Raw genomic sequence first — 27,134 nt, forward strand, 5'->3', positions numbered from 1 at the left:
GAAAAAAACGCATTTACTGTTTAAATCTTTGCTTACAATTTTTTTAATCAAATTTGTATTAATATTATATTACATATGGTCCCCTTTGCAGCAGTGGTAAGAAATAAGACATTTTTTATGAGTGTTTTGTACAAAGGTGATAAAACTATGTGTGAATGTGAACTGTGAAGAATATTTTCCCCTTTTTATTGAAGTATTAAAGCCCCCTATAATAAGTCCCACGAGTATGATTGTTCTCCACTATTGGAAGCTACAAAGTGAGGTGTTTTTAGGTTGATACTGATTCTTGGCAAAAAAGAAATACCAATTAATCAGCTGATCAATTGAAAAAATATATAATGCGTGTATGAATGTTGTGTATGAATTAAAAATAATTGTCAAATATTTTGCTGATTATTTTGGCTGATGTTTGTAGGGCCACAATCAGCTAAGTCAATCGGCAAGTGGATTAATCGGTCAGGTTACCTTGGACATTGTCATTTGCACACAGCATTATTTTTGTAAAGGATTGGAAAGTAACCCAGAAAAGACTTATTTGTTTTTTGTTTTAATAATGATTGGACAAAAAAAATAGTGGTGCATAAAGGGCTTTCATTATCTTGAAGTGACAGTCTATCATGCTTGCAGTATATGCTAAAGAAAATGAGCAACTAAGGCATTGTATTCACTGGTTTGTGTTTTTTTTTTTTTTATTACTACTATTATTATTATATAGTCACAAATTCAATCTGCTATACTTTATGCTTCTTGCCGGAAATATCGGAGAGTAAACGTAAAAAATGGAGGAAATTATTCACGCATTTTCTCTTTCCTTGTTTCTTGGCAGCAGAATCGGCTTCTTAAATTAGTGGTACAACCTCTGAGTCTCCATCATAAAGCATTTTAATTGCAAAGGTAATGTTTAAGAATATGAACTGTCATGGCAAGTAAAAAAAAAAAAAAAAACTTTACTGTATATACAGTACACAAATGAGAAAAGGAAGGCATGGTACAAAATTGGTTTGTGTTGCTGATGTGCCTCACTTGACTCATTTTATTAACACGAGGGTAAAAAGAAGCTAGCCAGTGTCACTAGTGATACAATAAGGCCTTGTTCAGACTGCTAGTCAAAATCCGATTTTTAGCTCATCCAGACTGAAACAAGTCTCTTTTGTAGTCCAGACGGTCACTAAACACATGAAATCTGGTATTTGCAAAACGGATTGAAACTACATGTATTGCAACAAGTACATTTATGGAAGTATTTTGTGTGTTGGCGCAATTATATGACGCCAAACGGTACACATGGTGGACGACCCTTCGGTTCCGACATCATTGCTTCATAGCAACCTGTCAAATGGGTCAATAATGTGGCCTAGTCTGAATAGAACCAGAACCCATTTGGATACTTAGTTAAAAACAGTGCAGAAAATTGAGACTTGAGAAGAAATCAGATTAGAATCAGATAAGCCTGCAGTCTGAACACATCTTAAAAGACTGAAGTCACATCAACACAACTTCTAAAATAAATATGAAATAGTTATGTGTGATGAAACTCAAGTAAAGCAACTGTCTAGATAGATCACCACAGTTTGACATCCATAAGCTCCAGGTCTCCCATTATCTCCAGCAGGTCGATGGTGCTCAGATCCTGAACCCGGTGTTTAAACTCAAACAAGTGCAAGCCGTTCACCGCCAGCTTGAACTGATGTGCCTGGCAGAGAAGAAGAATCTGCCAAGAAAACAAACACTCGTCAACTCCAAGCCTTTTTATTTTGCGAGAAATACAACAGTGTAGTTTACCTCAAAATACTCTCCAGGAGAAAAGGGAAAAAAGACCAACTCTCGTTCCTCCTGACCCCAGGATTCATTCAGGTATGAGTTCCTGATGAATGTGCTGGATTTCATGCGAGGGTTTAGGTGAAGAGCAATGCTCTCTGTTCTGCTGTTGCAGAGGTTTACTGTAACACTGCAAGACATTTGGAGCAGAGCTTTTACTCAACTGGTCAGCAGCAGACCATTTTGTCTTCTCGGACAAAGATGGAGAACATGCAGTGTGTTACCTGTGAGGATACATGCTGATTTGTCCTTTGATGGTTATGTGCTGCCCAGGGCTCAGGCCTTTTAGTATACTGCCTTTGTAAGGGAGGCTCTAAGGGCAGTCGGACAACAATTGCTTGCTTGACAGAAGCATGCATACAAACATAACCAAGCCCAAAACTCTCGTATCGTATTTTTCGCACTGTCACTTCAATCTGGTGGAGAAATTATTTTACACAAACCAAGAAGAGTAGAACTCCGACTCGCACCCAAAATCCCCGTTCCCGAATTGTGGGTGCGTACGGAAATGTACTTGGCGGCAAACTAAACTAGTAATAGCTCACGCTTATTCATTGCCATGACTACTGCTTCTTTTTTTTTTTTTCTTCTTTGACTGTCTTGGCAGGTACCAAATACTTTTGGTGCATTACCGCCATTGTAAAGAAAAGAAGGCTTACACAATTAAGGAACGAGGGTTTTGGGTTGTAGCTGAGTGAAAAAGCAAACCACAAAAAAGAAAGTGTGACTTATAGTCCAAAAAATACAGTAATTGTAAAGTAGTACAAAAGGGAGTGTCTTTTCCTATGTTTTGGAATAGTTCATTTCTGTAAAGTGTTAAGAGCTGCAACTTTCAGTAGCAATTGTGAGCAATCAGGGAAAAGTAAGTCTTTGGCGCCAAGAGAAAAACTCACCAAGTCACTAGACTCTGAGTATATTGCCTAAGAGTGACAAAAAAAAAAAAAAATTTAGTCAGATTAAAGGCAAAGTGAGGTTTTCCAATGACAAGAAACAACTTACAGAGTTTGGGATGTAGCCTATAGCCTGCACTTGGACTTTCCCAGACACAGAAAATGTGTTGATCCTATTCAGTGGGATTCTATGTTTGTATTCCAGGAGGTGAGCTCCGTTTACTGCTACCTGTTGGTAAAACAATAACAAAAGCTATCTCAAAGGAAAGAAAATGTGCTACATTGAGGAACATTTGGTAAGCCTCTCTGCATCACGGTTCAAGATGTCTGACCTTGAAGGTGTCCTGGTGCACCAGGATGATAGTTTCGAATGGGGCCCCACGTTTATAAGGCAGCTGTTGCAGGGTCTCCTCTTGGCCCCAGCTCTCCTGCAGCAGGGAGTTGCATTGCACGCAGGGCGAGTCCTTAAAGTGAGCGCTGAAGTGCAAGGCCACGTCAGAAGGCGGCTTGGTACTGCCGCCGCAGGATAGGTCAATCTGGAACCTCAAGAGACCATGCACGCCAAGGCATTACACATCTAAAATAAGATATTAGATATTATTTACACATGGTTTGTCCTGGTCTAGTTTTTTTGGAGGGGGATCACAAAACATGGCATCTGAACAGGACTGTGCTGACCTTTGACATTTACTGTTTTTGTTTAAATACTTTGTGATCTTTGTGAAGATTCTTTCAGTTCCTCAGACTGTGAGGACGTCGTTTTCGGGACTGTACTACAAATTTCTCTGCAAGCGATGTCTATGTCTCAGGCAGAACAATTAAGTGCTCCTCCACTAGATGGCAGAAGATATATAGTTAACCTGTGTAACCACCGGAGACAATATTGTTTGGTAGTGTGTTTTGAAATGATTGTGTTTACTTCCACGCTTGGTTATTGAAACAATTGATGAGAATTTGTGCACGTGCAGCTAAATACACCTGTTGTGTTTGTCACAGCTCACCTGTCAGCATTTGATGGTACAGTACCCTGAATGATGATGATCTCTCCAGGGTGCAGGCCTCCAGGAATAGATCCTGTATATGGGATCACCTGAGGTGGACAGGTTAGACCAATTAATATTGGGGAAATAACAAAATACACAGTTATTGGCAGCAAGACTGGTATGAATCTGCGTCTCGTGAATCTTAAAGCAAACATTTCCCACTAATTTGATCATATTTGATTTAATATCTGATAGCCGTACTGGGAACATAAACTTGCAACAATAACAATAATATAGGCATTACGCATCTCACCGGCTTCAGGACACTTAGCTTCGCGTTTGCCACCGACATTGAGCTTCTTGTGTCGGTCTACAAACAAGTGCTTCAAGACAAAACAATGGAGCGAATTAAGTTGTGCGATCAAAATCACCCCTGATCTCATCCAGCGCTAAATTCAGATCGCAGTCGTGCAAATTGACGCCATGCAAGCCTCGGCTTCCAGAGACACGCATGCGCATATCTGACATGTGACCAGAAGCGCTTGTTAGAATAACAAAATCCGTGTGGAAATGCATTCAACTATAAGTGTGATTTGAAAGACACAATTGAATCAAATTGTTGAAATGGCACTCATTCTAAAAGGAAACCAAACTAGGACGACCCAGCTCGCCCCTTGCGACCCCTGATGCGACACTTCGTTGACAGTCCTCCGAGCCAATGAGCTTTGTCTGGTGTTTCTGACCAATTGGATTCGCCAGCCATACCTATATAATATTTCCGGCAGGGCGTTTCGTATACCAAGCGAAAATTTCAGGACAAGTCAAATACTTTTCCCAAGACTGAAAACAACACAGAGAAAATGGGATTGCGTAAGTAGTATTAGTTACTCTTTTGATGATATTGAGAATTAAATTACGTCATCTGACAAACATGTAGATCAAACTTAAGTTAGGATCAATGGGCAACTTTTACTTTTCTTAACGCCAAAATGACGTTGAACGACATTTACTGTTTTCTGATTTTTTTTAATTTATTATCGTGAACGTTTTTATTGTTTGATTTGATGAGTAGTTCGTGAATTCAAACTGCGTCATGTCTGTGCAGCGTCGCCTTCCTCTGACGTGACAAAAAGGAAAGGAAAAAAACCTGTTGGATATTTATTAACATATAGAATTAGTTTGTCATTTTTATTTGTGATTATTATGGAACGAATATGGATAAAGAATATAAGCAATTGCCAAATGAAAGTTGCTTTCTCTTGTGTTTCAGTTTCAGCGCTGGCTGTTGCTGCAGGCGTAGCGGGTGCAGCAGGTAAGAATCCTTTAACAACTCCAAGAAACTTTTTTTAAAATTATTATTTAAACGTTATAGAACGATTTCACACCGATTAAATTGAGGCCATTACTATTTCAGAGTTGTGGCTTGTCACAAGGAAATTTAGAAGAAAAATAAATAACAAAAACTGTTTTCCTGCTTTTGTCTAGGAGGCGCTATTATTTTTGCGCCCCTTGCTGTTGCCACGATTGGCTACTCAGCTGCAGTGGGCCTCACTGTTGCGGCCAACGCTGGAATAGCGACAGGCACAGCAGCAGCAGCAGGTATAAATTGCATGCATACAATTCTGGGTTAACCTAGACTCAAATTCACGTGACCAAGATCCAGCTATGAGCCTAGTGAAGACAAGTGCTGGATACAGATTCTAAACAAATCATATGGAATAGCAGAAGAGCCAATATGATTCAGGAGTGTGATAGAATTGTTTGCTTTTTCTTTTGATTCTAAAGTGTGACCTGTCATTTTAGGTTCAGCAGCCGCTGCAAGCGCGCCTGTCGCAGGATTTGTGATGGCTCTCTTCTGAATCCTTCACACCTAAAACTTGCCTTCAAAAAATGCAGTATATGTTACAAACTCTGTGCCATGTGGTGCTCAAGTGCACACTTAAATTTACGATAGATTTGTGTTACTCATTGCCAAGAGAATGTTGAAGATTGTTTTCCTTTGATTTCAATTTGACTGAATAAATGGCTTCCCTACATTTGTGAGTAGTACTTTTTTTGTTTAGTTGCAGTACATTGACTCAGTGTTGAGAACATTCACACATCTGGTGTTGAGAGCTGAAAGGTTTCATTTAACCCACAAAGTTTGTCAATGAAACAGAATACTGTAAGTATGTATAGATAGATTGATATGGTACATTTAAGAGGGGACTACTTGTTTTGGACAGTCTATATTATCTATATTTAGAACATTCATACATCTGATGTTTAGAGCTGAAAGGTTTCATTGACGGCACTAAGTTTGTGAATGAAATGGATGACTGTAAACATATATACTACATTTAAGGGGTAAAAAATATTGGACCAGATATATTTATTCCTCCATTAAAATCTACAATTGATTTGTCTTTTTTTTTTTTTCTAACCTACTTAAAACTGTTCAGTATGCTAATGGGACTAAATTGAAGTCATAGCTATAATTTTCCTACTCTTCCGCTATGTACAAGCATAAATAGCTCCAGCCCCTTGCAACCTGCATTATGAGTGCAACTTGCATGTCCAGACTGCAGAAGCATTGTATTATTTATTTTTTTTACCTCTTTATATTTACATAAGAAAGAAGCCCGGGTCCAAATTGTACTATGCACATTACATGAAAAATCAGCACAAAAAATCAGCATTGATGTGAATGTAGCCTAGTAAACATGCCACTCTTAGAGTCTCTAAGATAACATCCTGCTCTCCACACCTTTTTGGATTGTCTACACTGTTTTTACTGTCTTCTCTGCATCTATCGCAGCCTGGTCATTCTGGAAGAGGGACCCTCCCATCTGTGGTCTCTTATCAAGGTTTCTCATTTCCCCTAGTCAGAGTTATGAGTTTTTCCTTGCCCTCATGAGAGTTTAAGATCAGGGGATGGCTGAGAATATTTGTCATTTGCACATGTCCTGAGTGTTGTTAGTCACCTAAATGTTGAACAGAGATTGTGATGTACCGAAGTCAAATTCATTGTTGGGCATGCTCAAACATGAATAAAAATTCCTGAATCTTGAAATAGACATTAATGTCCCTAAAAGCACAGTCACTAAACTGCAGCTACTTAAAACTTTTTATTTTTTAATTTCGTCTGAGTTGCAGCACATGTGAAGCTCTCTCTTGCTATTTTATCTTGCAAGCTATCGTACCCTTCCCAAGCTTATTTTTAACTGTTGTGGTTCTGAGTCCCTTGACCTCACCCGCTCACCCCTCCCGTCCCGTCTTTCAGTAAACGCTTTCATTTCTTGAGAAACGAAACCTAACGATAGTTAGACTGAACCAATAACAGACTCTTATGTTTCTGACCAATCCGCTTTTTGCTCTTTTGCTTAAAAAAAAGGAAAAGAAATGTTAGCTTAACCCTTTGCTTCCCAACACACAGTATGCATACTTCTCATAGCTGCTCTCCCAATAATATTCACAACATTACAGAAAAGAAAAACTTGCATAAAAAATAACATGAATTCCACAAATAAATCTTTTTTTCTATGCACTCTGGTTGTTAATCTCACATATGATTTACTCCTCAAATTGACTACGTTCTTTCTTTTCATACACATATGTCAATAAATTCAGTATGAAACAAATCAAAATTATATATCAGGAAAGAGAATGACAAACATATGTTCAGGTTATGTTTCACGGATTCCTTGCTGACCTTTCATACTTTGATAGTTTAAATATTAACATGTTTCAATTTTATGACTCGTGTGTGTCAACAGGAATGGGGTCAAAAAACAAATGAAAAATAAGATAAGAAGCACGTGAGATCTTTCTGTACTTGCATTATTCATTTAGCGGTTCATCACAGGTTCCACTTGGTACTTTTTGAGTCCAAATTTGCATTTTGTAGCTCATTAAAACATGTTGCTTAGTAAAACTGAACAAGTACCTACCAGGGAGATGAGAAAGAGGATCAAATCACCAATCTTGATCTCATTCTGAAGTACTGCTATGGTTCAGAACTGTTGAATTTTGGGGTGTAACAATTTTGTTAATTCTACATCAGAAAAAATACGATTTGATATTGATGTAAACAATATGAATGACCTAATGGATGACATATGTTGATGATTCTAATTACATATATTTGGGCTGAACATAAATTTTCACTTTTTGAGTTCTTGACCTCGACTAGACCTCCACAGCCTGTGAAATTCTCCCTAGAAAGTCCCTGAGAGAAGAAAATTCCCCAAGTGCTTCTGTCCCGAAGCCGAGTATTGTCAGGAAATCCCCTGACGGTTCAGCAAGTCACACGAGGACACTTCCTCAAAAGGATGGTAAAACCCGCTTGATTTGCAACGTTTGCTTGACTGAATTAAATTGTTTGCAGGTTTTCTTAGCGAGAAACTTAAGGAAAAGCCCCAGACATCTGTGAGGATCTTTGGAATTCCTCAGATAAACTGTGTGAGTATCCTAATTACCTTTGAATTATTTTTTAACACGCAGACGTTAAGGTTGTCAGTAGTTTATTTTATGTTAATACGGAAAATTCATCTCAAATCCAACAGTTTGTAGCATTTTAGCGTGTTTAAAGATCTTGGAAAAACCTCTGCCATAAATGCCATAAAGATTTCACACTAGCAAATCAGAGGTTTATCAGTCAAACAAATTGTGTTTTAACTATTCATTGTTGAAGGATCTGGAACAGGACGTGACCTCAATTGGGGTTAATTATTCTGCAACCAATAAGACTGCCTGAGTCTTATCAGCGCTTTAGCTATAAAAATGTGACGACTGTTTTGATTTTTCAGACGAAGGCTGAAATTCTTTGTTAAAACAGGCATTTGAAGAAACAAAAAAAGACAACATGGGAAACGGTGAGTAACACCTTTACTGCATTTTGAACTTGACACTTTTTTTTTGTGAACATTCTGATATAGTTGAAGGATATTCTTTGTCCAATCAGTTGACACCGTTTTATAGTGAGTCGCTGTTGAAAATATTTTGTCCTGTCTTATTAGAAATGAAAGAAAAGTTCAAATGTCAACGACTGCCTAGGCAGTCACTGCGTCCAAAATTTAGGAGCTGGCCGTTGAACTTGAGTTATTCGTTGGGTTTTAATTCGTGCACCGTGTTAGAATTTGTTTAACTAATATAATAGCACCGGATCGAGGTAATTAGGTAAAGTTTCAATTGGACTAAAGACTGCGACTTCTCCGGTCTCCGTGCAGACCACGTAAAATGCTTCCTCATTTTACAAACTCAAGTGTGCAATTTCTTTTTCAATATAAATCAAAATGAAACATTTTTTTTTTTGTAGGTCCTTCCTCTGCTGCACCAGGTAAGATTTACTGTCAAAATTACCATTGTAATGTCAGAAACTAAAGCAGATAATAATTTTGTTACTTCTTTTTCCAGCTGTAAATCCTGTTCTGTTTGCGCCCTCTGTTGCCACGACGATCGGTTATCCCCAACCGAGCCCCGTTGCACTACCATCTCCCAACACCGGATTAGCACCATTTCAAGGTACACTTTTGGTTTACCACGACAGATTATGGTTGAGTCGTAAACAAAATGGCAGCTGGCAGATTTTTAGCACCCAGCCAGGCAACAATAGGTGCGGGCATCACCTTTAACGATATGTGTATTTGTATAAATTGTTTGATTTAATCTTTTTAGTATACTAAAGTGTGATCTCATTTTGTAGGTTCATTAAATCCAGGCCCGATGAGTCCGATGGGCCCGGGAGGGTTCCCTTGAAGCTGTGGCGACGTCATTGGTTTTCTTTCTTTCCAACTTGTTTTTGACATTCAACTGTGACTCATATGTGGAATCATCAACTTGTATATTTGCCTTACTTTTTTTTTGTAATCTTTTGTTACTACAGGACTGATTCTTTGTGGATTATGAATGTATAATATGCAGAGTCTTAATTTTTTTTTGATGTGGAGTTGTAAGGGGCAATAAATGTCTTTGTGAGATTTGTGAAATGCTCTTCCATTAGATGATAGAAGATATCATCAACTCTGTATCCACCTGTTGCCTTCCCACCAACAGAATAAAACATGACTTCCTGCAACTAGTATATCAACATTTTGTTTAGTTAAACAGGCCAAGAGGTTAAATACTTAAATATACGAATAAATTCAGACTCCCCTCATTTGGATGCTTTAATTCTTGCACTGTTAACAACAGGCTGACTCTATTTCACTGCAACTGAGAGAATACATTTTTGGTTCACTGGTGGAGACAGTAATTATTTGATTACTTTTTGAAATAAAAGCGACTATTTGATCATGAAGCCTTTAGAATGTTATCGTGATATGACTCAGAAGCCGCTGTGAAGAAAACAAGCCCTTAAAAAAAAAAAAAAATGGAGAACGGTGGAATTTTCCAACGGACATAGGAATGTTGTTGACGTCAGTGGACTTGATGAACTCTCTTTATCAGCCATACCAGGCTTCTTTCCACCCAGATGTCTGATTAAATGAAAATGATTTACTTTGTAAACGATTATTGAAGGTTACTGTGCTTTTTCTGTAGCTGGCTGTGAGGGAACATTTGAAGATGACTTAGAAATAAATGCACACATCTCCATGTTTTAATTACTCCTCTGCACTGAGAGACGAGTTGGCACCATTAAACAGCAAAAATACACATTCGTTATACTGCTTAAATCTATAGAGACACATTAACAATAGGTAAAACCTTGCAAATACCATAAGCTCTTACAGAAATGACTAAATATTCAAAGTTATTGTTCGGTTGAATGTATAAAAATATCGGGACCAAAAAAGGGCTTTCCGGTGTAAATCGGTGTTGCCAGAAGCTGCTGCAAGCAAAACAAGACCTTATAAGGGGGGAAAGGAAGTAAGAGAGGAAAAGCTGTTTACATCCATTTGTACAGAATGATTTAGGAGAATTGTGCTTGATGAAAAGCAAGTTATCTAATGTGTTTATAAAGTCTGTGTACTCAGTACTATTTTCTCTAACCTGGTTACAATAAACTCAAAAGTAGTTGGAAATATATCTTTTAAAAAGGCTGCACTTGAAACTGATAACAGGGCAGCATGACAGTGTCTGAATATAATCTGCTGTATTCCCTTTCATAAATATCTGACAGGCTGGATTTTCAGTGTATATTGGAAAGAAAGAGACAGCAACGTATTTGGCCTTCTGGGGACACTTTCGGTTTCACCAGATATCCGATTACCCCCTTAACTCCCCCCGACCCTAATTCAGAGAGAGAGCCAATCAGAGCAGTGGCCCACCCAGCAAAAACAGAGTGCAGCAGTTTTTCACTTAGTCTAAACGGTTTCTGGTTGCTTACAACGAGAAGAGAAAACAAAAGGAAGTCGACATGGGAGGTAAGAAACACGTTTGTCGATTATAATTTGTAGGATTAAAGTACTTCCAAAAATGGTTGCGCATATTCCAAATCAAAATTGCTAACTAGCTTTTGAATTCAAAGTTATATTCTCCCACATAAAAACAATGAATTCTAATGAATATAAATTTTATTATGTCTCATCAGGCAGTTCATCTGTTCCTGCTGGTAATATTTCTTTATGTTTATTTGATTTTTTTTCCAATCACAATCTAAAGTACAGGTAAAACTAAACATTTTCCAATACAACTGACTAACTTGTAATTTGGGTCATTCTAATTTCTAGGAGCTATGCTTTATCCATCCCCTGCCAGGACCACGATTGGTTATGACCTACACCCGAACGTCAACATTCTGGCTCCACCTCCTGGAACAGGACCACCTGGAGCTGCTTTAACACCTGCAAGTAAGCATTGAGTCACTTGTTTTTGAAAGACTGCTGCATCCTAGCTTTCTGTTTAAGGTGATGTGTGTTAAATACATTTTTTATCTACTTTGTCATTGTGCATTTGTGAATAAATTAGGACAAAAAATGATTTTCTTTTTGCTTGGCATGTTGTGATATTTTTCTTATGCACCGGGTTGCTGGCTCGATAATGGTTGGTAACTAGAACTATTGTTCAAAGGTTTCATGATCTTCTCGTGGTCTTCTACTGAACACCATGTACATAATGGTCAGGCAATGTCATTACAGGGTTTTAGCGCCATTTTGGGGAATTTTGGGGTTTGATAAAGAGACAAGAATACAGTGATCCCTCGCTACTTCGCGTTTCGTTTATCGCGGCTTCACTACATCGCAGATTTTTTTTCCAAATAAAAAAAAAAATTAAAAGTCAAAATAAAACTTCTAAATTAACAAAACGTGTCTAACCTTTAGGACAATGTAGTATTGCTCCAAATGTTCATTTACATTCCTTTAGAAGTCCATTTTCGAGTGTTAGCACGATCGCAAAGGAGCATCTTTCAGCTAACTCGTTAGCCTGCCCAGTACTTCTTGTTGGTGACCGTACTTTGCGGATTTCACTTATCGCCGGTGGTTTTTGGAACCAATTATCCGCGATAAACGAGGGATTACTGTATATCTGAAAGCCACGAACGGGCAAGGCACATGTGTGCTTCACACAACAACTACTAAAAGCATTTAAAAAACAGCCAAAGACATTCAAAGTAGACAGAAGCAGCTTCCTAAGAATGACTAAACCTACATATATTAACAACAATTAATGGGATAGGCTCTCCCAAAAATCAGAGTTATTGAATTCTATTTCATGCTGATAGTGAGAAGTTATCTCAAGAGTCAAGAAGAATTTATTCGCCATGTTTGAGCGTGCCAAACAAGGAATTTGACTTTGTTACATCACAGTCTCTGTTCAACATTTAGGTGACTAACAACACTCAGGACATGTGAAAATGACAAATGACAATATTCTCAGCCATCCCGATCTCTCTCTGTGTTATTGTGCCAACTACAGTTTACATTCTCATGTGTCACATCTAATTTTAGGCCCCAGCCCTGCCAACCTACCCACCCCTGGCAATGTGACGCCCCTGTTCTGAGTCCTCACAATGGAATCTTCTCAAACTTGTTGACCATTTTTAATGGCCTGTTTTCATAACAAAGAAAACATTGCAAGGTAAATTCAATGGAATCATTTTACTAAAGAAAATGTTCTGTGGTATTTTTGTGTGAAAGTCCACAAATAAAAAATGAGACTTATGTTTGTTTGAAAGAATCTTTGTTACATGTTGAGCATAGAACATCCATACATGATTATGATTTGATTCTTAGCCCTTCAGTCATCTTCTGAAGCTTTTTAATGCATCATTCAATACACAAGCGCAACATTTGACACAATATTACGTCCTATAAAGCGATTACCAATCAGCGTGTCATCAAATGATAATAAAGACCACCCATTACACTGAAAATGATATTTTAGAAATCAGTCCATTTGCTTATAACTTTTTTTTTTATCTTAAATGCTACCCAAGGTGGACCACTGGTTAGATGATTCCCTTCAGTGTTCAGAGTTTCCGGGTTCTAACCCAGGCTCCGGTCTTCTTGTGTGAAGTCAGCTGTCACATTTCAAAAAGTTGCTGGTTAAATGAATTAAAGAATCTACTTTGTCCATGAGTGTGAATGTTTGTCTTTGTGTGACCTAAAACCAGTTGGCGATGGGTTCACGGTGTGCCCTGCCTCCTGCTCATGAGTCACCAGGCTGGGATGGGCACCACCAGAAAGACCGAGCAGAACTGAGAATGAATTGATGGATTAATAAATATATATATATATTTATATTGTATATTTATATTGTATTTTGATTACCACTCCCACAAAACAAACCAGTTGGCGATGGGTTCACGGTGTGCCCTGCCTCCTGCTCATGAGTCACCAGGCTGGGATGGGCACCACCACAAAGACCGAGCAGAACTGAGAATGAATTGATGGATTAATAAATATATATATATATTTATATTGTATTTTGATTACCACTCCCACAAAACAAATCTGTTGAACAGATTTGTTTTGTGGGAGTGGTAATATAAATATACAACTACAGTTGTACATAAATACCGAGCCTGCTGGCTGAAAGTACACACATCCATCCACATAAGGACAGAAAAAATAACATGGGATTGCGTAAGTATCACTCTCTTGCATACTATTATAATAGAAAATAAGTCGGAAATGAGAATGGCGTTGAATTGAATCTATTGCTCTAACATGCGTGTGTTTCGGTTTGCAGTGACGGCTCTTGCTCTGGGTGCAGCGGGCGCATGTAAGATGTATTTTGCATCATCAAAACATATTTCGGGATTATGCAGCCTTTTGTAGACGTGCACTAATGTGTCTGATTTAACTTTTGGTGTAGGCGGTGGGGTGATTCGGGTGGCCCTGGGAGCTATCATGATGTCCGCCGCAGCCATCGCCAACGGAGGGGTGGCGGCAGGAGGCCTGGTCTTGCAGGCTGCCGGTAAGCCGCGGATAAACCATACAATTTCACACTTTATATTTGATACTTTTTCCTATGTTATTAAAGTTACACTAGACTAGATAGAGTAGATAAATGCAATGTTACTTTTCTGTAGGCATGGCTGGTATACCGGCTCCGGCCTCTCCAGGTGTGGGCGCGGCTGCAGGTGCGGCTGTGGGTGCGGCTGCAGGTGGGGGTGCAGGTGGGGGTGCGGCAGCACTCATTGCTGCAATCCTCTGAGGCTACACCTTATTGCCAAAAGAATACCATTTCATATAATATCAATGATGTGATACGAATATGAATCCTAATTCAATAAATGAAACTGGTCAGTTTCATACTTGGTGTCATAATAGTCTGTGGTACATTTAAGCATATTTGATTTTGCTGATTAAAGGCAGATCAAAGTCAAAGCAAGACTAGAGGAGACAGCTTGGAGGATTTCAAAGTCAATAATAATATAGAAACTGTACCGTTGTAATGAGACGAATATACCTTTTTTTCAATCTCACAACATCTCGATTTGTATTAAGTTAATCAACCGCGACAAATACAGGTCACCGATGTGCAAGATCAAAATAAAACTATAAAAACTAATATTTACCAGTTTTATGATAGACAAACAGACAGACAATTCTGGAAATAAAATAGCTTTTTTTGTTTGAGTGTAATGATATTAATTCACATTATCATAAAAATGTTGTTTTTTTTTTTTTTACATTTCAGAGCATTTCCACCATTATACCTAAGTACTAGTTTCCTCTACATCCTTATGTTTAGGGCCTCTTCATCAATCTGGTAACAAAGTCATTTCTTTGCAAGTCTCTGTGCAATGCCGTAGGGAACATGACAGGCCACGGTGCCAAGCTCGGTCGCCCCTTCCACGTGAAACATCTGGTCGTCAAAGAAAAGGTGCGGCCTGATCTTCTCTAGCATGGGACCTTTGGGTGCTCCTGCTAGAAAGAGCGCCTCATCAATCTCCAAACCCCACGACCGAAGCGTTTTTAAGGCTCTGGTACCGGAACTGGCGGCACTGCGAGCCGTGACCAAGTAGGTGCGGATAGGGCAGTCCATGCGTAGGCCCTTGTCAAAAAACTTCCTTTGTAGTTTTCCCAAAGCCTCCAGGAATCCCTTCAGTGGGCCCTGCAGCAAGATGGAAGAGAATAAATTTGAATTGTTAAAATCATACCGTATAGGGATCTGCCATTCTAAATTGCTTTCATTATTTTTAGTATCTAATCATGACCTTCTCGCAGGAATCAAATATAGTTTTATTGTGACTGCCACCATTTTGAGTATCCAAATATGGTTCCTTTCTTCTGCAACAAATGTCCACAAATCGCATTCTATTTGTACTTAAGAACCGTTCACTGAGTGTATATTTTACATGGTCCAGAGGCTTGTTCTCGTGAGCCTTCTCGTGCTCAAAGAACTTGTCCAGTCCGTGGGCCTTGAAAATGCGTTCCGACTCATCTGAGAAAAGGACAGCGTCTCCGTCAAAGGCAACGCGAAGCTGAGTGTCCGACACTTCTTTCATCTTCTCCCGGGTGAACATGGTGGCTGCTGCAATACCTAACACACAAACAGTTATAACCTTTATTGACTTCAAACCGTTATATTACGGTATCCAAGTAAAATACAGTGATTCCTCGCTACTTCGCGTTTCGTTTATCACGGCTTCACTACATCACTGTGGGCGCTGCAGGTGCGACTGGAGGAAGTGTGGCAGCATTCATTGCTGCAATCGTCTGAGGCCTAACCTTTTTGCCAAATGAATACCATTTCATATAACATCAATCATGTGATACGAATATCATTTGGGTTATTTGCTTATTACTTATTCGTTGCTCTTGTCTGTTCGTTTTTACTCTTTGTGCTATTTGATTGTAAGTGTTGTGTACTGTGTCTAGTCACAGTGGGACGGTGGGAAACGTAATTTCGATCTCTGTGTGTCTTGACATGTGAAGAAATTGACAATAAAGCGGACTTTGACCTTGACTTTGCTTTGACTTTGATATGAATCCTAATTCAGTAAATGAAATTGGTCAATTTCATACTTGGTGTCATAATAGTATGTGGTACATTTAAGCATATTTGATTTTGCTGATTAAAAGCAGATACAAGTCAAAACAATACTAAAGGAGACAGCTTGGAGGATTTAAAAGTCAATAATAAAATAGAAACTGTTCCGTTGTAATGCGACGAATATAAAAAAAATTCCACACCCGCCCTCGCCCCCACTTTCTGATTGGCTGTTTTATCTGTGATGTCACTCAGACACTCCATTAGGTACACTGCCTTTTTCAGGTGTACCTATTCACAGGCCACTTCATTAAGGAAAAACCGTAAGTGAAAGTGAAAAGTTCCACACGCACCCTCACCCCCACTTTTTGATTGGCTGTTTGATCGGCGACGTCATTTGGACACTCCATTAGGTACACCACCATTTCCAGGTGTGCTTAATCACAGGCCACTTCATTAGGGAAAAATCATGGTCAAAACTTCACGGAAAGTGAAAAGTGCCACACTCGCCCTCACCCCCACTTTCTGATTGACTGTTTGATCTGTGACGTCACTTGGACACTCAATTAGGTACGCCGCCATTTTCAGGTTCGTTCGCGAAGATTCACGAGTGAGTGACAGACAGCGTTGTTGCTATGCCAGCCGACATTGATGTTTTAATTTTGTATTTGTTGGATTGTAGTTAATAGTGTTATTATACCGAATGTCTTTGTGCTTGAATAAAAGGTTGAAAAAAAAAATCCGTTGTGCTTACATTTGTTATCTTGGAGGACACCAACTCGTATAACAACGTAAAACACATACATATTGTCATATAAAGCAGTTAACCAAATGTCTGATTTTTCTGTTTTAATTGGTGAATATAAAAACAAGGAATAAAACACCAGACAAGTTTTAACATATATGTTTATTAAAAATAATAATAATAATAATAATAATAATAATAATAATAAAAGTAAAACCAGCAATCTAATGTGAAATTGCAGTACATATATTGGACAATTAGGCGTATATATGCATACACGTCATTTAAAAACTACTCTAAGTGTTGTAAAATAAAAATTGCCCAAAGAGAAGCATAATCTCCCCGTTTTTGCATAACTGCGCATCCCTTCATGCAATAAAGTTAGCCGTTATATTGGAGAAAACGTGCATAAAAGAAGTGGTGATTCAGTGAGTGGTTCTTTCTTTCCTTGGCAAATCGTAAATCTACATTATGGCTTCCATAGTTCCCACCAGGAGGGACACGCAACACGTTCACTGACTGATCCGTTGATGCACGGGAAGGAAGGCAGTTCACCCATTGACTCGTTCGCGAATGGGAACGTCAGGATTCGTTTCCTCACTGATCCGTTCTCGCGATGGACTGGAAATGCAAATCCCTCACTGACTCACTGACTTGTTCACTCACAGATCCGTTCCGTTGGTGAACGGGAAATGCAATTCACGACTCATTTTCCTCTTCGTTTTGTTTTACGGCGAGGTGGCACCAGCTTCATTGCGCATTACCGAAACCTACTGGTTAAAGTCATGTGAAATGAAAAAAAAAAAAAAAAAAACGAATCACTTTAGAAAGTGATTCGTTCACTCTCGTTCACTGAAAAGATCCGTTCCTTTGGCCGAATCGTTCACTCACGAGCCAACACCAGTTTTGAGTCTCTTCCGGAAAAACGAAACTAACCTCCTATCCAATGAAAAGGCTCCCAGTAGATGATAAGTTTCGTTTCTCCTGAAAAACTACAAAGCTTTCCAGAGTTTGGGGGGCGATTGACATTTTGTCTGACACTTAAATAGCAAGCCTGCTGGCTGAAAGTACACACATCCATCCACATAAGGACAGAAAAGATAACATGGGATTGCGTAAGTATCACTCTCTTGCATACTATTATAATAGAAAATAAGTCAGAAATGAGAATGGCGTTGAATTGAATCTATTGCTCTAACATGCGTGTGTTTCGGTTTGCAGTGACGGCTCTTGCTCTGGGTGCAGCGGGCGCAAGTAAGATGTATTTTGCATAATCAAAAATATTTCGGAATGATGCAGCCTTTTGTAGACGTGCACTAATGTGTCTGATTTAACTTTTGGTGTAGCCGGTGGGGTGATTCTGGCTCCGGTGGCCCTGGGAGCTATCGGCTTTACTTCAGCTGGGATAGCGGCAGGCTCCTATGCCGCGAGCATGATGTCCGCCGCAGCCATCGCCAACGGAGGAGGGGTGGCGGCAGGAGGCCTGGTGGCTGTCTTGCAGGCTGCCGGTAAGCCGCGGATAAACCATACAATTTCACACTTTATATTTGATACTTTTTCCTATGCTATTAAAGTTACACTAGACTAGATAGGGTAGATAAATGCAATGTTACTTTTCTGTAGGCATGGCTGGTATACCGGCTGCGGCCTCTGCAGCTGTGGGCGCTGCAGGTGCGGCTGCAGGTGGGGGTACGGCAGCACTCATTGCTGCAATCGTCTGAGGCTACACCTTATTGCCAAAAGAATACCATTTCATATAATATCAATGATGTGATACGAATATGAATCCTAATTCAATAAATGAAACTGGTCAGTTTCATACTTGGTGTCATAATAGTCTGTGGTACATTTAAGCATATTTGATTTTGCTGATTAAAGGCAGATCAAAGTCAAAGCAAGACTAGAGGAGACAGCTTGGAGGATTTCAAAGTCAATAATAATATAGAAACTGTACCGTTGTAATGAGACGAATATACCTTTTTTTCAATCTCACAACATCTCGATTTGTATTAAGTTAATCAACCGCGACAAATACAGGTCACCGATGTGCAAGATCAAAATAAAACTATAAAAACTAATATTTACCAGTTTTATGATAGACAAACAGACAGACAATTCTGGAAATAAAATAGCTTTTTTTGTTTGAGTGTAATGATATTAATTCACATTATCATAAAAATGTTGTTTTTTTTTTTTTTACATTTCAGAGCATTTCCACCATTATACCTAAGTACTAGTTTCCTCTACATCCTTATGTTTAGGGCCTCTTCATCAATCTGGTAACAAAGTCATTTCTTTGCAAGTCTCTGTGCAATGCCGTAGGGAACATGACAGGCCACGGTGCCAAGCTCGGTCGCCCCTTCCACGTGAAACATCTGGTCGTCAAAGAAAAGGTGCGGCCTGATCTTCTCTAGCATGGGACCTTTGGGTGCTCCTGCTAGAAAGAGCGCCTCATCAATCTCCAAACCCCACGACCGAAGCGTTTTTAAGGCTCTGGTACCGGAACTGGCGGCACTGCGAGCCGTGACCAAGTAGGTGCGGATAGGGCAGTCCATGCGTAGGCCCTTGTCAAAAAACTTCCTTTGTAGTTTTCCCAAAGCCTCCAGGAATCCCTTCAGTGGGCCCTGCAGCAAGATGGAAGAGAATAAATTTGAATTGTTAAAATCATACCGTATAGGGATCTGCCATTCTAAATTGCTTTCATTATTTTTAGTATCTAATCATGACCTTCTCGCAGGAATCAAATATAGTTTTATTGTGACTGCCACCATTTTGAGTATCCAAATATGGTTCCTTTCTTCTGCAACAAATGTCCACAAATCGCATTCTATTTGTACTTAAGAACCGTTCACTGAGTGTATATTTTACATGGTCCAGAGGCTTGTTCTCGTGAGCCTTCTCGTGCTCAAAGAACTTGTCCAGTCCGTGGGCCTTGAAAATGCGTTCCGACTCATCTGAGAAAAGGACAGCGTCTCCGTCAAAGGCAACGCGAAGCTGAGTGTCCGACACTTCTTTCATCTTCTCCCGGGTGAACATGGTGGCTGCTGCAATACCTAACACACAAACAGTTATAACCTTTATTGACTTCAAACCGTTATATTACGGTATCCAAGTAAAATACAGTGATTCCTCGCTACTTCGCGTTTCGTTTATCACGGCTTCACTACATCACTGTGGGCGCTGCAGGTGCGACTGGAGGAAGTGTGGCAGCATTCATTGCTGCAATCGTCTGAGGCCTAACCTTTTTGCCAAATGAATACCATTTCATATAACATCAATCATGTGATACGAATATCATTTGGGTTATTTGCTTATTACTTATTCGTTGCTCTTGTCTGTTCGTTTTTACTCTTTGTGCTATTTGATTGTAAGTGTTGTGTACTGTGTCTAGTCACAGTGGGACGGTGGGAAACGTAATTTCGATCTCTGTGTGTCTTGACATGTGAAGAAATTGACAATAAAGCGGACTTTGACCTTGACTTTGCTTTGACTTTGATATGAATCCTAATTCAGTAAATGAAATTGGTCAATTTCATACTTGGTGTCATAATAGTATGTGGTACATTTAAGCATATTTGATTTTGCTGATTAAAAGCAGATACAAGTCAAAACAATACTAAAGGAGACAGCTTGGAGGATTTAAAAGTCAATAATAAAATAGAAACTGTTCCGTTGTAATGCGACGAATATAAAAAAAATTCCACACCCGCCCTCGCCCCCACTTTCTGATTGGCTGTTTTATCTGTGATGTCACTCAGACACTCCATTAGGTACACTGCCTTTTTCAGGTGTACCTATTCACAGGCCACTTCATTAAGGAAAAACCGTAAGTGAAAGTGAAAAGTTCCACACGCACCCTCACCCCCACTTTTTGATTGGCTGTTTGATCGGCGACGTCATTTGGACACTCCATTAGGTACACCACCATTTCCAGGTGTGCTTAATCACAGGCCACTTCATTAGGGAAAAATCATGGTCAAAACTTCACGGAAAGTGAAAAGTGCCACACTCGCCCTCACCCCCACTTTCTGATTGACTGTTTGATCTGTGACGTCACTTGGACACTCAATTAGGTACGCCGCCATTTTCAGGTTCGTTCGCGAAGATTCACGAGTGAGTGACAGACAGCGTTGTTGCTATGCCAGCCGACATTGATGTTTTAATTTTGTATTTGTTGGATTGTAGTTAATAGTGTTATTATACCGAATGTCTTTGTGCTTGAATAAAAGGTTGAAAAAAAAAATCCGTTGTGCTTACATTTGTTATCTTGGAGGACACCAACTCGTATAACAACGTAAAACACATACATATTGTCATATAAAGCAGTTAACCAAATGTCTGATTTTTCTGTTTTAATTGGTGAATATAAAAACAAGGAATAAAACACCAGACAAGTTTTAACATATATGTTTATTAAAAATAATAATAATAATAATAATAATAATAATAATAATAAAAGTAAAACCAGCAATCTAATGTGAAATTGCAGTACATATATTGGACAATTAGGCGTATATATGCATACACGTCATTTAAAAACTACTCTAAGTGTTGTAAAATAAAAATTGCCCAAAGAGAAGCATAATCTCCCCGTTTTTGCATAACTGCGCATCCCTTCATGCAATAAAGTTAGCCGTTATATTGGAGAAAACGTGCATAAAAGAAGTGGTGATTCAGTGAGTGGTTCTTTCTTTCCTTGGCAAATCGTAAATCTACATTATGGCTTCCATAGTTCCCACCAGGAGGGACACGCAACACGTTCACTGACTGATCCGTTGATGCACGGGAAGGAAGGCAGTTCACCCATTGACTCGTTCGCGAATGGGAACGTCAGGATTCGTTTCCTCACTGATCCGTTCTCGCGATGGACTGGAAATGCAAATCCCTCACTGACTCACTGACTTGTTCACTCACAGATCCGTTCCGTTGGTGAACGGGAAATGCAATTCACGACTCATTTTCCTCTTCGTTTTGTTTTACGGCGAGGTGGCACCAGCTTCATTGCGCATTACCGAAACCTACTGGTTAAAGTCATGTGAAATGAAAAAAAAAAAAAAAAAAACGAATCACTTTAGAAAGTGATTCGTTCACTCTCGTTCACTGAAAAGATCCGTTCCTTTGGCCGAATCGTTCACTCACGAGCCAACACCAGTTTTGAGTCTCTTCCGGAAAAACGAAACTAACCTCCTATCCAATGAAAAGGCTCCCAGTAGATGATAAGTTTCGTTTCTCCTGAAAAACTACAAAGCTTTCCAGAGTTTGGGGGGCGATTGACATTTTGTCTGACACTTAAATAGCAAGCCTGCTGGCTGAAAGTACACACATCCATCCACATAAGGACAGAAAAGATAACATGGGATTGCGTAAGTATCACTCTCTTGCATACTATTATAATAGAAAATAAGTCAGAAATGAGAATGGCGTTGAATTGAATCTATTGCTCTAACATGCGTGTGTTTCGGTTTGCAGTGACGGCTCTTGCTCTGGGTGCAGCGGGCGCAAGTAAGATGTATTTTGCATAATCAAAAATATTTCGGAATGATGCAGCCTTTTGTAGACGTGCACTAATGTGTCTGATTTAACTTTTGGTGTAGCCGGTGGGGTGATTCTGGCTCCGGTGGCCCTGGGAGCTATCGGCTTTACTTCAGCTGGGATAGCGGCAGGCTCCTATGCCGCGAGCATGATGTCCGCCGCAGCCATCGCCAACGGAGGAGGGGTGGCGGCAGGAGGCCTGGTGGCTGTCTTGCAGGCTGCCGGTAAGCCGCGGATAAACCATACAATTTCACACTTTATATTTGATACTTTTTCCTATGCTATTAAAGTTACACTAGACTAGATAGGGTAGATAAATGCAATGTTACTTTTCTGTAGGCATGGCTGGTATACCGGCTGCGGCCTCTGCAGCTGTGGGCGCTGCAGGTGCGGCTGCAGGTGGGGGTACGGCAGCACTCATTGCTGCAATCGTCTGAGGCTACACCTTATTGCCAAAAGAATACCATTTCATATAATATCAATGATGTGATACGAATATGAATCCTAATTCAATAAATGAAACTGGTCAGTTTCATACTTGGTGTCATAATAGTCTGTGGTACATTTAAGCATATTTGATTTTGCTGATTAAAGGCAGATCAAAGTCAAAGCAAGACTAGAGGAGACAGCTTGGAGGATTTCAAAGTCAATAATAATATAGAAACTGTACCGTTGTAATGAGACGAATATACCTTTTTTTCAATCTCACAACATCTCGATTTGTATTAAGTTAATCAACCGCGACAAATACAGGTCACCGATGTGCAAGATCAAAATAAAACTATAAAAACTAATATTTACCAGTTTTATGATAGACAAACAGACAGACAATTCTGGAAATAAAATAGCTTTTTTTGTTTGAGTGTAATGATATTAATTCACATTATCATAAAAATGTTGTTTTTTTTTTTTTTACATTTCAGAGCATTTCCACCATTATACCTAAGTACTAGTTTCCTCTACATCCTTATGTTTAGGGCCTCTTCATCAATCTGGTAACAAAGTCATTTCTTTGCAAGTCTCTGTGCAATGCCGTAGGGAACATGACAGGCCACGGTGCCAAGCTCGGTCGCCCCTTCCACGTGAAACATCTGGTCGTCAAAGAAAAGGTGCGGCCTGATCTTCTCTAGCATGGGACCTTTGGGTGCTCCTGCTAGAAAGAGCGCCTCATCAATCTCCAAACCCCACGACCGAAGCGTTTTTAAGGCTCTGGTACCGGAACTGGCGGCACTGCGAGCCGTGACCAAGTAGGTGCGGATAGGGCAGTCCATGCGTAGGCCCTTGTCAAAAAACTTCCTTTGTAGTTTTCCCAAAGCCTCCAGGAATCCCTTCAGTGGGCCCTGCAGCAAGATGGAAGAGAATAAATTTGAATTGTTAAAATCATACCGTATAGGGATCTGCCATTCTAAATTGCTTTCATTATTTTTAGTATCTAATCATGACCTTCTCGCAGGAATCAAATATAGTTTTATTGTGACTGCCACCATTTTGAGTATCCAAATATGGTTCCTTTCTTCTGCAACAAATGTCCACAAATCGCATTCTATTTGTACTTAAGAACCGTTCACTGAGTGTATATTTTACATGGTCCAGAGGCTTGTTCTCGTGAGCCTTCTCGTGCTCAAAGAACTTGTCCAGTCCGTGGGCCTTGAAAATGCGTTCCGACTCATCTGAGAAAAGGACAGCGTCTCCGTCAAAGGCAACGCGAAGCTGAGTGTCCGACACTTCTTTCATCTTCTCCCGGGTGAACATGGTGGCTGCTGCAATACCTAACACACAAACAGTTATAACCTTTATTGACTTCAAACCGTTATATTACGGTATCCAAGTAAAATACAGTGATTCCTCGCTACTTCGCGTTTCGTTTATCACGGCTTCACTACATCACTGTGGGCGCTGCAGGTGCGACTGGAGGAAGTGTGGCAGCATTCATTGCTGCAATCGTCTGAGGCCTAACCTTTTTGCCAAATGAATACCATTTCATATAACATCAATCATGTGATACGAATATCATTTGGGTTATTTGCTTATTACTTATTCGTTGCTCTTGTCTGTTCGTTTTTACTCTTTGTGCTATTTGATTGTAAGTGTTGTGTACTGTGTCTAGTCACAGTGGGACGGTGGGAAACGTAATTTCGATCTCTGTGTGTCTTGACATGTGAAGAAATTGACAATAAAGCGGACTTTGACCTTGACTTTGCTTTGACTTTGATATGAATCCTAATTCAGTAAATGAAATTGGTCAATTTCATACTTGGTGTCATAATAGTATGTGGTACATTTAAGCATATTTGATTTTGCTGATTAAAAGCAGATACAAGTCAAAACAATACTAAAGGAGACAGCTTGGAGGATTTAAAAGTCAATAATAAAATAGAAACTGTTCCGTTGTAATGCGACGAATATAAAAAAAAGTGCCACACCCGCCCTCGCCCCCACTTTCTGATTGGCTGTTTTATCTGTGATGTCACTCAGACACTCCATTAGGTACACTGCCTTTTTCAGGTGTACCTATTCACAGGCCACTTCATTAAGGAAAAACCGTAAGTGAAAGTGAAAAGTTCCACACGCACCCTCACCCCCACTTTTTGATTGGCTGTTTGATCGGCGACGTCATTTGGACACTCCATTAGGTACACCACCATTTCCAGGTGTGCTTAATCACAGGCCACTTCATTAGGGAAAAATCATGGTCAAAACTTCACGGAAAGTGAAAAGTGCCACACTCGCCCTCACCCCCACTTTCTGATTGACTGTTTGATCTGTGACGTCACTTGGACACTCAATTAGGTACGCCGCCATTTTCAGGTTCGTTCGCGAAGATTCACGAGTGAGTGACAGACAGCGTTGTTGCTATGCCAGCCGACATTGATGTTTTAATTTTGTATTTGTTGGATTGTAGTTAATAGTGTTATTATACCGAATGTCTTTGTGCTTGAATAAAAGGTTGAAAAAAAAATCCGTTGTGCTTACATTTGTTATCTTGGAGGACACCAACTCGTATAACAACGTAAAACACATACATATTGTCATATAAAGCAGTTAACCAAATGTCTGATTTTTCTGTTTTAATTGGTGAATATAAAAACAAGGAATAAAACACCAGACAAGTTTTAACATATATGTTTATTAAAAATAATAATAATAATAATAAAAGTAAAACCAGCAATCTAATGTGAAATTGCAGTACATATATTGGACAACAATATTTAGGCGTATATATGCATACACGTCATTTAAAAACTACTCTAAGTGTTGTAAAATAAAAATTGCCCAAAGAGAAGCATAATCTCCCCGTTTTTGCATAACTGCGCATCCCTTCATGCAATAAAGTTAGCCGTTATATTGGAGAAAACGTGCATAAAAGAAGTGGTGATTCAGTGAGTGGTTCTTTCTTTCCTTGGCAAATCGTAAATCTACATTATGGCTTCCATAGTTCCCACCAGGAGGGACACGCAACACGTTCACTGACTGATCCGTTGATGCACGGGAAGGAAGGCAGTTCACCCATTGACTCGTTCGCGAATGGGAACGTCAGGATTCGTTTCCTCACTGATCCGTTCTCGCGATGGACTGGAAATGCAAATCCTTCACTGACTCACTGACTTGTTCACTCACAGATCCGTTCCGTTGGTGAACGGGAAATGCAATTCACGACTCATTTTCCTCTTCGTTTTGTTTTACGGCGAGGTGGCACCAGCTTCATTGCGCATTATCGAAACCTACTGGTTAAAGTCATGTGAAATGAAAAAGAAAAAAAAAAACGAATCACTTTAGAAAGTGATTCGTTCACTCTCGTTCACTGAAAAGATCCGTTCCTTTGGCCGAATCGTTCACTCACGAGCCAACACCTGTTTTGAGTCTCTTCCGGAAAAACGAAACTAACCTCCTATCCAATGAAAAGGCTCCCAGTAGATGATAAATTTCGTTTCTCCTGAAAAACTACAAAGCTTTCCAGAGTTTGGGGGCGATTGACATTTTGTCTGACACTTAAATATCAAGCCTGCTGGCTGAAAGTACACACATCCATCCACATAAGGACAGAAAAGATAACATGGGATTGCGTAAGTATCACTCTCTTGCATACTATTATAATAGAAAATAAGTCGGAAATGAGAATGGCGTTGAATTGAATCTATTGCTCTAACATGCGTGTGTTTCGGTTTGCAGTGACGGCTCTTGCTCTGGGTGCAGCGGGCGCAAGTAAGATGTATTTTGCATCATCAAAACATATTTCGGGATTATGCAGCCTTTTGTAGACGTGCACTAATGTGTCTGATTTAACTTTTGGTGTAGCCGGTGGGGTGATTCTGGCTCCGGTGGCCCTGGGAGCTATCGGCTTTACTTCAGCTGGGATAGCGGCAGGCTCCTATGCCGCGAGCATGATGTCCGCCGCAGCCATCGCCAACGGAGGAGGGGTGGCGGCAGGAGGCCTGGTGGCTGTCTTGCAGGCTGCCGGTAAGCCGCGGATAAACCATACAATTTCACACTTTATATTTGATACTTTTTCCTATGCTATTAAAGTTACACTAGACTAGATAGAGTAGATAAATGCAATGTTACTTTTCTGTAGGCATGGCTGGTATACCGGCTGCGGCCTCTGCAGCTGTGGGCGCTGCAGGTGCAGCTGCAGGTGGGGGTGCGGCAGCACTCATTGCTGCAATCGTCTGAGGCTACACCTTATTGCCAAAAGAATACCATTTCATATAATATCAATGATGTGATACGAATATGAATCCTAATTCAATAAATGAAACTGGTCAGTTTCATACTTGGTGTCATAATAGTCTGTGGTACATTTCAGCA

The 27,134-nt window shown here is 39.8% G+C and overlaps 5 protein-coding genes, 1 long non-coding RNA gene and 1 pseudogene across 6 annotated transcripts; 4 read left to right on the top strand and 3 right to left on the bottom strand.

Annotated features, from left to right (window-relative positions):
• Nucleotides 1-1,000: 1,000 nt before the first annotated feature.
• LOC147045451 (galectin-8-like) lies at nt 1,001-4,555 on the bottom strand. Its single transcript, XM_085931315.1, has 8 exons — nt 4,005-4,555; nt 3,710-3,798; nt 3,041-3,251; nt 2,818-2,937; nt 2,712-2,738; nt 2,043-2,131; nt 1,783-1,948; nt 1,001-1,711 (listed from the first exon to the last, which is right to left on the bottom strand). Exons 1-8 carry the CDS (start codon nt 4,041-4,043, stop codon nt 1,562-1,564), a joined length of 891 nt encoding a protein of 296 aa, XP_085787441.1. The 5' UTR covers nt 4,044-4,555; the 3' UTR covers nt 1,001-1,561.
• Nucleotides 4,556-7,594: 3,039 nt separating this feature from the next.
• On the top strand, nt 7,595-9,746 carry LOC147045452 (uncharacterized). Its single transcript, XR_015068290.1, has 5 exons — nt 7,595-8,131; nt 8,479-8,544; nt 8,988-9,008; nt 9,086-9,193; nt 9,375-9,746. It is a non-coding gene; the product is annotated as an uncharacterized LOC147045452 (long non-coding RNA).
• A 4,925-nt stretch (nt 9,747-14,671) lies between these two features.
• On the bottom strand, nt 14,672-17,550 carry LOC147045453 (cytosolic 5'-nucleotidase 1A pseudogene; annotated as a pseudogene).
• Nucleotides 17,551-17,741: 191 nt separating this feature from the next.
• On the top strand, nt 17,742-18,617 carry LOC147045454 (uncharacterized). The gene is made up of 4 exons (XM_085932658.1): nt 17,742-17,911; nt 18,018-18,050; nt 18,143-18,304; nt 18,420-18,617. The coding sequence occupies exons 1-4, from the start codon at nt 17,902-17,904 to the stop codon at nt 18,515-18,517; spliced, it is 303 nt and encodes a 100-aa protein (XP_085788784.1). The 5' UTR covers nt 17,742-17,901; the 3' UTR covers nt 18,518-18,617.
• A 467-nt stretch (nt 18,618-19,084) lies between these two features.
• Nucleotides 19,085-19,832, bottom strand: LOC147045455 (cytosolic 5'-nucleotidase 1A-like). The gene is made up of 2 exons (XM_085932546.1): nt 19,665-19,832; nt 19,085-19,420 (listed from the first exon to the last, which is right to left on the bottom strand). The coding sequence occupies exons 1-2, from the start codon at nt 19,830-19,832 to the stop codon at nt 19,085-19,087; spliced, it is 504 nt and encodes a 167-aa protein (XP_085788672.1).
• A 2,157-nt stretch (nt 19,833-21,989) lies between these two features.
• Nucleotides 21,990-22,865, top strand: LOC147045456 (uncharacterized). The gene is made up of 4 exons (XM_085931974.1): nt 21,990-22,159; nt 22,266-22,298; nt 22,391-22,552; nt 22,668-22,865. The coding sequence occupies exons 1-4, from the start codon at nt 22,150-22,152 to the stop codon at nt 22,763-22,765; spliced, it is 303 nt and encodes a 100-aa protein (XP_085788100.1). The 5' UTR covers nt 21,990-22,149; the 3' UTR covers nt 22,766-22,865.
• A 3,342-nt stretch (nt 22,866-26,207) lies between these two features.
• On the top strand, nt 26,208-27,112 carry LOC147045457 (uncharacterized). The gene is made up of 4 exons (XM_085931975.1): nt 26,208-26,392; nt 26,499-26,531; nt 26,625-26,786; nt 26,902-27,112. Exons 1-4 carry the CDS (start codon nt 26,383-26,385, stop codon nt 26,997-26,999), a joined length of 303 nt encoding a protein of 100 aa, XP_085788101.1. The 5' UTR covers nt 26,208-26,382; the 3' UTR covers nt 27,000-27,112.
• Nucleotides 27,113-27,134: the final 22 nt, after the last annotated feature.

Source organism: Syngnathus leptorhynchus, chromosome 15 (genome assembly GCF_054491065.1).
Source record: "Syngnathus leptorhynchus isolate UIUO chromosome 15, UIUO_Slep, whole genome shotgun sequence".
Classification (NCBI taxonomy): domain Eukaryota; kingdom Metazoa; phylum Chordata; class Actinopteri; order Syngnathiformes; family Syngnathidae; genus Syngnathus; species Syngnathus leptorhynchus.

Excerpts from the sequence above, each read along its gene's own strand:
- LOC147045451 (XM_085931315.1), bottom strand. The coding sequence starts at position 4,043 with ATGTCGGTGGCAAACGCGAAGCTAAGTGTCCTGAAGCCG. Across the intron at positions 3,252-3,709 it reads GTACCATCAAATGCTGACAG|GTTCCAGATTGACCTATCCT; the intron begins GTGAGCTGTGAC and ends TGGTCTCTTGAG. Across the intron at positions 1,712-1,782 it reads CTCCTGGAGAGTATTTTGAG|ATTCTTCTTCTCTGCCAGGC; the intron begins GTAAACTACACT and ends TTTTCTTGGCAG.
- LOC147045454 (XM_085932658.1), top strand. Across the intron at positions 18,051-18,142 it reads TCTGGGTGCAGCGGGCGCAA|CCGGTGGGGTGATTCTGGCT; the intron begins GTAAGATGTATT and ends CTTTTGGTGTAG. Across the intron at positions 18,305-18,419 it reads GGCTGTCTTGCAGGCTGCCG|GCATGGCTGGTATACCGGCT; the intron begins GTAAGCCGCGGA and ends ACTTTTCTGTAG.
- LOC147045457 (XM_085931975.1), top strand. Across the intron at positions 26,532-26,624 it reads TCTGGGTGCAGCGGGCGCAA|CCGGTGGGGTGATTCTGGCT; the intron begins GTAAGATGTATT and ends CTTTTGGTGTAG. Across the intron at positions 26,787-26,901 it reads GGCTGTCTTGCAGGCTGCCG|GCATGGCTGGTATACCGGCT; the intron begins GTAAGCCGCGGA and ends ACTTTTCTGTAG.
- LOC147045456 (XM_085931974.1), top strand. Across the intron at positions 22,299-22,390 it reads TCTGGGTGCAGCGGGCGCAA|CCGGTGGGGTGATTCTGGCT; the intron begins GTAAGATGTATT and ends CTTTTGGTGTAG. Across the intron at positions 22,553-22,667 it reads GGCTGTCTTGCAGGCTGCCG|GCATGGCTGGTATACCGGCT; the intron begins GTAAGCCGCGGA and ends ACTTTTCTGTAG.
- LOC147045455 (XM_085932546.1), bottom strand. The coding sequence starts at position 19,832 with ATGTTCACCCGGGAGAAGATGAAAGAAGTGTCGGACACTCAGCTTCGC. Across the intron at positions 19,421-19,664 it reads AGAACAAGCCTCTGGACCAT|GGCCCACTGAAGGGATTCCT; the intron begins GTAAAATATACA and ends ATCTTGCTGCAG.